This window comes from Nerophis lumbriciformis, linkage group LG17, assembly GCF_033978685.3.
Source record: "Nerophis lumbriciformis linkage group LG17, RoL_Nlum_v2.1, whole genome shotgun sequence".
NCBI classification, from domain to species: Eukaryota; Metazoa; Chordata; class Actinopteri; order Syngnathiformes; family Syngnathidae; genus Nerophis; species Nerophis lumbriciformis.
This window is the reverse complement of record NC_084564.2, coordinates 16,472,501-16,485,000: the sequence shown is the minus strand read 5'-3', so window position 1 is coordinate 16,485,000 and position 12,500 is coordinate 16,472,501. Positions and strand designations below refer to the sequence as shown.

The 12,500-nt window shown below is 39.6% G+C and overlaps 1 protein-coding gene across 10 annotated transcripts in view; it reads left to right on the top strand.

The window, feature by feature from the left end:
- The window catches only part of robo2 (roundabout, axon guidance receptor, homolog 2 (Drosophila)), an 852,180-nt gene that overhangs the window by 832,182 nt on the left and 7,498 nt on the right, over positions 1–12,500 (top strand). For 9 of the 10 annotated variants that reach the window (XM_061972627.2, XM_061972621.2, XM_061972617.2 and 6 more), the window contains 3 exons: positions 3,480–3,662; positions 3,982–4,140; positions 7,895–8,146. In XM_061972627.2, coding sequence (XP_061828611.1) covers positions 3,480–3,662; positions 3,982–4,140; positions 7,895–8,146 — 594 coding nt within the window. The remainder of the gene's footprint in view (positions 1–3,479; positions 3,663–3,981; positions 4,141–7,894; positions 8,147–12,500) is intronic. The other variant, XM_061972622.2, reaches the window with a different exon arrangement.

The window sequence follows — 12,500 nt, the reverse complement described above, 5'->3', positions numbered from 1 at the left end:
CTAGTCTTTTGTTGTGCCCTAAGAAGTGTCAATACTGCAAGTATACACACTCCAGCTATTGATTATAACATGCATGTTAGTTGCCATTTTCATTACCAAATTTGGAGGTGTTGAAATTACTATTGCTAATTAGTAGCATGTCTATGGCAAATCCAATGTGGCGTGGAGCTTAAGTATTTCGAAAAGTAGAGCCGCAGTGTACATTCAAGTGTTTCCAATCTGGCATATTTGCTTTGTTGGCATGGAGACAGTCCGACTGGGTAAGGTCTGTATGCATGGAACATTTCAACTTTACCTAGAGACAATCCCACTGGGTAAGGTCTGTATGCTATGAGTGCTCGTTTGCCTGAATAATGTTTGAGTCGACCAAGTCTGCAACCGAACGTGACGTTACGTGCAACAAAGGCATCGAATCAGAATTTCTTTAATAATCCCCAGGGGGAAATTCAAATGTTACCGTTGCTCTTCATGTATACATATTAGAAAAATAAAATAGATATAATACAAATAAGCAATATAATTAAAAAAAAAAAGCAATACAATAATAAACAAAAGTACCAGGTAGGACTACTCTGATATATGTACAAGATTAGGGATGTCCGATACTAGCTTTTTGCCAATATCCGATACTGTCCAACTCTTTAATTACCGATACAGATATCAACCGATACCGATATATACAGTCGTGGGATTAACACATTATTATGCCTAATTTGGACCAGGTATGGTGAAGATAAGGTCTTTTTTTTTTAATTAATAAAATAAAATAAGATAAATAAATTAAAATAATTTTCTTGAATAAAAAAGAAAGTAAAACAATATAAAAACAGTTACATAGAAACTAGTAATTAATGAAAATGAGTACAATTAACTGTTAAAGGTTAGTACTATTAGTGGACCAGCAGCACGCACAATCATGTGTGCTTACGGACTGTATCCCTTGCAGACTGTATTGATATATATTGATATATAATGTAGGAACCAGAATATTAATAACAGAAAGAAACAACCCTTTTGTGTAAATGAGTGTGAATGGGGAAGGGAGGTTTGGTTGGGTTGGTGCACTAATTGTAAGTGTATCTTGTGTTTTTTATGTTGATTTAATTAAAAAAAACAACAAAAAAACGATACTGATAATACAAATAAAACGATACCGATAATTTCCGATATTACATTTTAAAGCATTTATCGGCCGATATTATCCGACATCTCTATACAAGATAGACAATATTTACATGGTGAATTTGCCGGTTGAGCTGTGTGAAACAGGTATTGCACGTGAGACTTATACGTGTAAAAATGTAGTTTAAAGATTGCACGGTTAGAGGGTTTTAAAAATATACCCAGGTTAAAAGACCATTATGGTCTATTTTAGGTGACTTCATACCGGTTCTACCGACAGAATTCGGTCACTGCCTATAAAAATACCAAATTCTGCACCGATCCCAGGTGACCACATGTACGGAATCAAATTTGTGTGTTAAAAAATGCAAAGCAGTTGTGTTCTGTACACAAAAGTGCCATTTTCGTTATTTACATTTTGGAATTTATTTATATCAATGATCTTATGGGAAAATGTTTAAGAAAACACACAGTTCTCCAGAAACCTAATTTTCTAGCATAATCTACAGCGTTCCAATCAACACTGCATTCAGAGCATTGGAAATGCCTGTTTTGAGAAAGAGTGTGTCGTAAAATGTAGTTTGTAATAATGAAAATAGAGCCTCCAGTCCTGTAGGTGGCGGTATTGTACTTAACATTTTGGCCCAACTGTTCCCACAAAGCTTCTGCAATGAATTGGGGATCACTGCTATTGTGGCAGCGAGTGCAAGCAGACTTTAATTTAACATTCCAAAATGAAAATAAATTCCTAACTTTGCCCAAGTGTTGACTTCTGTAAATAAAAGTTAACGTTGACTTAAAGGGGAACATTATCACTAGACCTATGTAAGCGTCAATATATACCTTGATGTTGCAGAAAAAAGACCATATATTTTTTTAACCGATTTCCGAACTCTAAATGGGTGAATTTTGGCGAATTAAACGCCTTTCTATTATTCGCTCTCGGAGCGATGACGTCACAACGTGATGTCACATCGGGAAGCAATCCGTCATTTTCTCAAACACATTACAAACACCGAGTCAAATCAGCTCTGTTATTTTCCGTTTTTTTCGACTGTTTTCCGTACCTTGGAGACATCATGCCTCGTCGGTGTGTTGTCGGAGGGTGTAACAACACGAACAGGGACGGATTCAAGTTGCCCAAAGATGCGAAAGTGGCAAGAAATTGGACGAAATTTGTTCAAAATACGAGGGTGTGGGGAAAGCCGACGAAATGTTCCGCACACTTTACCGACGAAAGCTATGCTACGACAGAGATGGCAAGAATGTGTGGATATCCTGCGACACTCAAAGCAGATGCATTTCCAACGATAAAGTCAAAGAAATCTGCCGCCAGACCCCCATTGAATCTGCCGGAGTGTGTGAGCAATTCAGGGACAAAGGACCTCGGTAGCACGGCAAGCAATGGCGGCAGTTTGTTCCCGCAGACGAGCGAGCTAAACCCCCTGGATGTTTTGGCTCACACCGTCCCTTATGCCACCGAAGATGATCAAGAGAAGAATATCGACCCTAGCTTCCCTGGCCTGCTGACATCAAAAATAGTTAAAATCGTTTTAATCGGTCACTTCAGCTGTAACTGTAGGCTAGTATGTATCTTACTGGACAAAAACAGCACATTTAAAATGCTGAAATCGTGGAAAAATATATGTTCTTAGCGCGCCTGAAATGGGCTGTCTGCACTCTCAAAGTGCATGTTGTTGCCAAATGTATTTCATATGCTGTAAACCTAGTTCATAGTTGTTAGTTTCCTTTAATGCCAAACAAACACATACCAATCGTTGGTTAGAAGGCGATCGCCGAATTCGTCCTCGCTTTCTCCCGTGTCGCTGGCTGTCGTGTCGTTTTCGTCGGTTTCGCTTGCATACGGTTCAAACCGATATGGCTCAATAGCTTCAGTTTCTTCTTCAATTTCGTTTTCGCTACCTGCCTCCACACTACAACCATCCGTGCGTAATCTGTTGAATCGCTTAAGCCGCTGAAATCCGAGTCTGAATCCGAGCTAATGTCGCTATAGCTTGCTGTTCTATCCGCCATGTTTGTTTGTATTGGCATCACTATGTGACGTCACAGGAAAATGGACGGGTGTATATAACGATGGTTAAAATCAGGCACTTTGAAGCTTTTTTTAGGGATATTGCGTGATGGGTAAAATTTTGAAAAAAACTTCTAAAAATAAAATAAGCCACTGGGAACTGATTTTTAACGGTTTTAACCCTTCTGAAATTGTGATAATGTTCCCCTTTAACAACCTTGCAATGCTTTGCATTTAGACTTTAGCATGTTAGTCATCCAACCATCCAATTCTTCTTCTCCATAAGAAGAGAATAGCCCTAAACGCGTTGACTGTGGTGTTCCAGGCTCCATGGTGAACGGCTGGGGCTCGGCCTCGGAGGACGAGCGTAATTTCTCCAGCCACCGCTCCAGTTTGGGTAGCTCGTCCGACGGCTCCATCTTTACCCACTGCAACTTTGCCCAGGCCCTGGTGGCCGCCGCAGACAAGGCGGGCTACCAGCTGAAGGGCACAAGCCTCAGCAAGCGAGGTCGGTGTGCAGAGGCGCAGCTCGCGTTTTGTTCCTTTCCTGCTCTAAACGCTCCTGGGGATTGTCCTTCACACTTTTTGGGACTTTGGTTTCATCTTTACTGCTTGCTGGTGCCCACTTTATGCATGGCACTGTTTTTGAGAGGGAATAGTCGGATCCCTTCCTTCACTTCCGACTTTCAACTCCTGCTTAAAGAACGATGGCTGCAACCCTTTCTGGACATCCATTGATGACCTTTGCCCTTTCTCTGCAACAGCCTCTGCTTGACGCTGCTTTGCTCATATCTTTATTAATCAGCCCTCCTGTTCCCCTCCTGCAGATAAAGGCTTGTCCCACAGGCCCCGGCCCGGCAGTCCGTTCTCGACAGACGGCAGCACAGTGGGAACACACAGTCTGGGCCACCAGAGGGCCACCAGGCCTGCACGCAAACCCCGAAGTCAGGGCACAGCCCCTCACCGCAGAGATGCTGCTGCTGACGGTGAGAGTCCCTGGAAAATTCAACATTTTGTACAAAACACAAAGTTGCCTTTAAAGGTTTAAAAAGTGTTTGCATCTTGATAGTGTTTGGAATATGGAATACACAGTGGAACCTCGATGTACAAACTTAATTGGTTCTTAAACAGACTTCATGAATTAAAACAGGTGTTTATTGAAGCAAAGCACTCCATAAGAAACAATGTAAACATTAATAATGAATTCTACACTCGATAAAAGTCCATGTTTAAGTTACATTTTTGTACACACAATTTAAAGTCCCATACAGTGTTGTATAGCAAACTAACATAACAAGGGGGTGACCAACGTTCCCTCTAAGGTGCGCGCCTGCGCAATTGCGCACTGCTCAAGCGTCCTCTGCGCACAACAAATATATGCCCTGCACCAAATCAAATCCCATCTGAATTCTAAACAAAATAAATACATTTATTCTGCAATGCAACTCTGAGTGATAGTGACAACAAGCGGCCCTAACGGTGTTCGTCAACACCGTTCAATTATTGTAACGTCTATCGAGATGCTTCGAGGACAGGAATTATATCGATCACTTTATTGAGCAAAACTGTTTATATTGGGCCATAACCACACCAAAAACATGAGTAACAAACTTCTATCTGGAAAAACTAGTCATTTTCTGCCGTACAAACCAGGCCAAAACCAACTTGTCATCTGTCACCAACACGCATAGCACTAAGCCACTGGTGCGTTTATGGCCACACAAAAAGTCGGACAACTCAAACACCACACAAAGTTACACTATGACTCCTCAGTCATATGTGTGCTTATTCTACTGTCATTTATTATTAATGTTAATTCATTAATATTAATCATGGAATGCTGTTACTAGAGAAAGTTACAGGAATGCACACTTCATCCTATGCTTACATTTCATTGTGCAACATGAGGATGTTTAAGGGCAACTAAATGTGATCTCTGAAAGGGGTACGAATGATTTCCAAAGCAGGACCCCCACTCAGACATATTGTACAATACTAATCCATAGCTTATGAAAAACAAGATTTCTTTTATTTTCATTACAAATGGGCCAAATCACTAATATTACAAAATAATCTCATGAAAATGACTCCTCTCATTTGAGTGTTATTATAAAAGATTGGTTTGAGACAGGTGTGCTGCTGGTATTGCCACATGTGATGTTGCTCACATGTGCTCCACTGAATGCTCAGGGAGTTTTTGTGTTTGCTCACACACATGAACAATTAGAGTGAACATTGGGGGTGACATGTATATTTTTTATTTAATAACAAAGTCAAAACAACAATTACATAAACTGTCCACACGCGCACACACGGTCACTAGCTCTGTGGTGCACTCACAGTTTGAAATCGCAACATTCCTTAATTTTTAACTGCGAGGTCTCGACAATGATTAAGATAAAATAATTATATCCACTTTTGTCGTTTAATTGTTTTTGGCGTGCAGTGGAAGAGAGTAGTGTCGACAACGCTGAATGTTTCAAACTACACATCGCTCGTTCATTGCTTTCTTCGGACTCATTTTGAGGTACTGTAGCAAAACTAGAAAAATGCTAAAAAAGCCTAAAACACTTAAAAATCACACAAAGTCACACTTAGCACATTAACTAACTACAGCAACATTGAGCTGACTGAATGAGCACCAAAGAGCAATGATTCGGTGCCGGGCACAAAACGGGTGGATGAAGCGTTCGTGCACCAAAGCTTATTTTTATTCGGCCTGTGGTTTGCAAATTGAAAAGGTTTGTACAATGAGGGGTTCAAAAGTCAAGGTTCCACTGTAGTTGTTGAATATAAAACACAAATAATTGCTTTCTTTAAATTGTGTTTTAGTGGCGTCATCTGCTGACGGCAGGGCTGATTTACTCCGTGTGTTACTCCGACAAATGAAATTGACCAAAAAATGTCCAGTGCAGAGGACGCTGGTTCTCAAGAGGATATTCAGTTTTGAGGACATTTGCTAAAACTAGGGATGTCCGATAATATCGGACTGCCGATATTATCGGCCGATAAATGCTTTAAAATGTAATATCGGAAATTATCGGTATCGGTTTCGAAAAGTAAAATGTATGACTTTTTAAAACGCTGCTGTGTACACGGACGTAGGGAGAAGTACAGAGCGCCAATAAACCTTAAAGGCACTGCCTTTGCGTGCCGGCCCAGTCACATAATATCTACGGCTTTTCACACACACAAGTGAATGCAATCCATACTTGGTCAACAGCCATACAGGTCACACTGAGGGTGGCCGTATAAACAACTTTAACACTGTTACAAATATGCGCCACACTGTGAACCCACACCAAACAAGAATGACAAACACATTTCGGGAGAACATCCACACCGTAACACAACAGAACAAATACCCAGAACCCCTTGCAGCACTAACTTCCAGGACGTTACAATATAACCTCCTCATGCTCTCTCAGGGAGAGTTTTGAGGCATGTTAAAAAAAATAATGCACTTTGTGACTTCAATAATAAATATGGCAGTGCCATGTTGGCATTTTTTTCCATAACTTGAGTTGATTTATTTTGGAAAACCTTGTTACATTGTTTAATGCATCCAGCGGGGCATCACAACAAAATTAGGCATAATAATGTGTTAATTCCACGACTGTATATATCGGTATCGGTTGATATCGGTAATTAAGAGTTGGACAATATCGGATATCAGCAAAAAAGCCATTATCAGACATCTCTAGCTAAAACCCTTTCACCGTCCCTCAATGTGTAACTCTGACAAAAAAAAAATAGACCAAACCTAAATGTCCATTGAGATGAAAGATGCTGGAAAATATCAAAAACTAACCTTGACAAGTTTGACTAAGGATGCTACAATTGCAAACAATGTAAACGTTGAGTAAAACAACTGCTAAGCTGTCATCGACTGTATTTCCCGGGCTTTAGAGCGCACCGGTATTTAAGACGCATCCACCAAATTTTAAAAAAAATAAATATTTTAGCCGCAGATTTATACCGGTACGAAAGATTTTATAAATGTTTATTTACAAACCTTAATTGTTTCCAAACGGTGTCTGTAACACGGCAGTAAAACAGCTGATCAAACAAAACAGAAGTCATCATTGTGGACCCACTAGCCGCCGAAGCTAGCTCTCCAATCAGCTATACCTCAATAAGTCCGCGGTGACGTCTTGGTGGATTTATGAAACTGAAACAGTACAAAAAGAATGCCATTGTAAGTTAATAATACTAACAGATACTTGTAAACACGTTAGCATATTAGCTAATGCTATCAACGCTAGTTTGATTACATTACAAATAGGCATAAAAACACTCCTACATACATTACACATGGGGCAGTTTAGTAAGTATGAATAGTTTTAGTTATATTGAAACACTTACAAACGTTGAATGGAGAATCCTTTTAAGCAGAAACGCTATGGATGAATAGTAGACGAAACGGGATATACTTACAGTTCAAGGCACGAAACAGGAAGTACATTTTTAACCCGCGGCACCTGCAGTGAGTGAACTCGTCTAAAAGACGGCGCCTTAGCACAAACAAGAACACACCTTTTTTGTGTCTCTGTCGGTGTTACATGAAAATAATTTGTTGAATAGAAAACAATATGGCCATTAGCAAAGAAAAATCCATAAATTAGCCACATTGTTTTATAAACGGCAGGGATCAAAGCGTGGGGAAAAAGTAACGACTTATAGTCCGTAAAATAGGGCATATGTTTTATTGATGTGTCCGTGGATTTCCTCTCGCCACAGACCTACCTCCGCCCCCTGAGCCCCCGCCCAGCCAGGGGCAGCCCCGAGCCCAGACGGGCCGCTGTATCAACAGCATGATCCCCCCTCCAGAGAGGAAGGCGACCTCTCTGGAGCGCCCGCCCATGTCGGGGCCTCTGTGTGGACATGAGGACAGACAGATGACGCGCGCCACTCTGGAACATCACCGCCAGGCTCAAGAACGACTGGGCTCCGTTGAGAGAGCGGAGGACGGCCGCAGGGGCCACAAAAACGGTACGTGGACGGACGAGTTCAAATCAAATGAATTGAGAATGTGTGTCGTCGCCTCTGGGTTGTGTTGAAAATGCTCAATGTGATACAAATATTAACTACCGTATTTTTCGGAGTATAAGTCGCACCGGCCGAAAATGCATAAAGAAGGGAAAAAAAACATATATAAGTTGCATTTTTGGGGGAAATGTATTTGATAAAACCCAACACCAAGAATAGACATTTGAAAGGCAACTTAAAATAAATAAAGAATAGTGAACAACAGGCTGAATAAGTGTACGTTATATGACGCATAAATAACCAACTGAGAACGTGCCTGGTATGTTAACGTAACATATTATGGTAAGAGTCATTCAAATAACTATAACATATAGAACATGCTATAAAGTTTACCAAACAATCTGTCACTCCTAATCGCTAAATTCGACAAAATCTTATACGTCTAGTCTCTTACGTGAATGAGCTAAATAATATTATTTGATATTTTATATTATGTGTTAATAATTTCACACAAAAGTCGCTCCTGAGTATAAGTCGCACCCCCGGCCAAACTATGAAAAATAACTGCGACTTATAGTCCGAAAAATACGGTATAAATCACACCAGCCGAAAATGCATAATAAAGAAGGAAAAAACATATAAGTCGCACTAGAGTATAAATCCCATTTTTGGGGGAAATTTAATTGATAAAATCCAACACCAAGAATAGACATTTGAAAGGCAATTTAAAATAAATAAAGAATAGTGAACAACAGGCTGAATAAGTGTACGTTATATGAGGCATAAATAACGAATTGAGAACGTGCCTGGTATGTTAACGTAACATATTATGGTAAGAGTCATTCAAATAACTATAACATATAAAACATGCTATACGTTTACCAAACAATCTGTCACTCCTAATCAATTTTCATAGATACTGAAGTAGTAGCAGGTAGCATCTTTTTTTTCACAATGCACTTCTGCCATGACCCGCCCCCGCCAAATTTTTATTGGTTGACGTGTGTGTGTGTGACGATTGCTGATATACGTCTAGTCTCCTATGTGAATGAGATAAATAATATTATTTGATATTTTACAGTAATGTGTTAATAATTTCACACATAAGTCGCTCCTGAGTATAAATCGCACCAAACTATGAAAAAAAACTGCGATTTATAATCCGAAAAATACAGTATTTAGTTTTATAGTTACTACACAAATGGTCAATTGAGCGTTTGTGTCTGCAAATACACTGCAGCGAGAAAGTATTCCAAGCGCTTCACGTTTGCCACATTTAATGTTACAGCCTTATTGCAAAATGGATTAAATTCATTTGTGTCCTCAAAATTCTACACACAATACCCCATAATGACAATGTGAACACATTTGTTTAGAGAAATGTGCTAATGTATTAATAATAACAAACTGAGAGATCACATGTACATAAGTAATCACAGCTTTTGCCATGAAGTTCAAAAGTGATCTCAGGTGCATCCTGTTTCTACTGATCGCCCTTCTTCCATTTACGGATGATGGAGGCCACTTTGCTCGTTGACACCTTCAAGGCAGCAGATTTCTTTCTGTACCCTTCCCCAAATTTGTGCCTCGAGACAATCCTGTCTCGGAAGTCTACGGGCAATTCATTCAACTTCATTCTTGGTTGGTGCTCTGGGACTTTACACACAGAGACAGGTGTGTACTCTAAATTAAGTCTTTGTTACTTAGAATATGTTCCCCTAGTGTCCAAATAACTCTAAATTAAGTCTTTGTTACTTAGAATATGTTCCCCTAGTGTCCAAATAACTCTAAATTAAGTCTTTGTTACTTAGAATATGTTGCCCTAGTGTCCAAATAACTAAATTAAGTCTTTATTACTTAGAATATGTTCCCCTAGTCTCCAAATAACTCTAAATTAAGTCTTTGTTACTTAGAATATGTTGCCCTAGTGTCCAAATAACTCTAAATTAAGTCTTTATTACTTAGAATATGTTCCCCTAGTGTCCAAATAACTCTAAATTAAGTCTTTGTTACTTAGAATATGTTGCCCTAGTGTCCAAATAACTCTAAATTAAGTCTTTGTTACTTAGAATATGTTCCCCTAGTGTCCAAATAACTCTAAATTAAGTCTTTGTTACTTAGAATATGTTGCCCTAGTGTCCAAATAACTCTAAATTAAGTCTTTATTACTTAGAATATGTTCCCCTAGTGTCCAAATAACTCTAAATTAAGTCTTTGTTACTTAGAATATGTTGCCCTAGTGTCCAAATAACTCTAAATGAAGTCTTTGTTACTTAGAATATGTTCCCCTAGTGTCCAAATAACTCTAAATTAAGTCTTTGTTACTTAGAATATGTTCCCCTAGTGTCCAAATAACTCTAAATTAAGTCTTTGTTACTTAGAATATGTTCCCCTAGTGTCCAAATAACTCTAAATGAAGTCTTTGTTACTTAGAATATGTTCTCCATACTAAAGTGTTACCAAAAACATATAACTTTGTCTTAAATTTGAAAAAAAATATTATTATTTTTTTTCACTAAAGAAGGGTTTGATGAATGCGCATATGAAACTGGTGGGGTTCGGTACCTCCAACAAGGTTAAGAACCACTGTAATAGGGTATTGTGTGTAGAATTCGAGGACAAAAATGAATGTATCCTTTTTCGGAATAAGGCTGTAACATTACAAAATGTGAAGAAAACTGAAGCACTGTATGTTTTGTTTTGCTTGATGGCGGCCATTTTTTCAAGCAATCTTGCAAACCTGAGTGGTCTCCTTTATTTATTAGTTAAAGCCCATGTTTCCTCCCTGGAAGACAGTTGCTCATATCGTTTACCAGACGGGGATCCTCCAGTGTGAAAGTTAGCGCTCATGCTGCACAGCCGTCACCAGATGGCACTGTCTGACACCTGCGCTGGCTCCCCAAATACCCCCCCTACACACTCCTACCCCTTGTTGCCGCTGCCAACGTTTGGCACGTGTGGCTCTGCGGAAAATGACTTTGGCTTTCTTCTGCACCACCATGGCGGCAGACGGGCATCGTCCCCCATCTGGGTGAGCGAGCGCGTCTATGTCGCCCCGCTGCGGCTCTACGGGACTCTCTCCAAGTCTAGCTGCAGCATAAAAGGACGTACAGATGTGTAAGAATGTCTCATTCTGCTGGTGTAAGAAATGCAGACATTGTTGGCAGGGGCGTAGCAATAAATTCTGGGGTCCCATTCACAGGACTCCTAAAGGGCCCCCTATCCCGCCCTAAACTCAATGTTGCCGCCCCACACACACACACTTCTGTTGACCGTATGTTAAAGTTAAAGTACTACTGATAGTCACACACACACTAGGTGTGGTGAAATTACCCTCTGCATTTGATCCACCCCCTGGGAGGTGAGGGGAGTAGTGAGCAGCAGCGCTGGCCAATAATTTTGGTGATTTAACCCCCAATTCCAACCCTAGATGCTGAGTGCCAAGCAGGGTATGTGCACTAAAAACTAAATATTGCATTGATTTGGTTGAAACCAGCTTTCTAAAATACACATTTTCAAAGATGGTATTAGCATATCTCCACCAGGGAATTGGGCTCATATGGCCCCCCTCCTGGGTGGATCTCGCATGAGAAGAAGAGGGGTGTTAATCATTTAGTTTAGTTTAAATTATTATTCCTTCAGTCAGTGGTTGACGAAATAAACAAAAACTATTTTGCACACATAAATTGACAATTTTATATCGCCTCACTTTTTAGCAATGCAGTGCTGAAAATGATGGAAAGCGCCACTGTGCATAGCAACTGACGCTGTGGTCAAAGTTGGAATTGCCACAAAACACATTTTACTACTGCCATCTGGCAGCTGAAATGGATAGTGCTACCCCCCCTAATTCGTCACGTTTCATGCATCAGGTAAAACGTGACGAATAGGGGCCATATGAATCCCCTTCCTACTATAGATAAATCATTTGGTTTAGGTTTTTTTGTTTTATTTTTGGCAAAAAATTCTATATAAAGTGTCTAGAATATGAGTTGAAATAGTCATATTATCATTATTAACCTAAATATCATTATACATTTGTCAAGTGTTCCTTTACTTCATAGCCTAAATATGATAATTGTTCAATGGTTTGTTATATTTATAATACACGACTAATAATATGGTTAAAAACATGTGTTTTTGATAGACATGCATGATTATATTTTAGTGCATCTCCTTATGTCCTTAAAACCTAGTGACGCTTCTGTTTCTAACTTTAATCAAGGGTCCTTGAATACACCACAGTTATGTGTAATGAGATGCAAATATGAAACTCCTATGCTGCCACAAACAGATTCATGTTTTCACCTCACTTCTATTTTTATACCAAAATGCTGGTGCTGTGTGTGATTGCGTA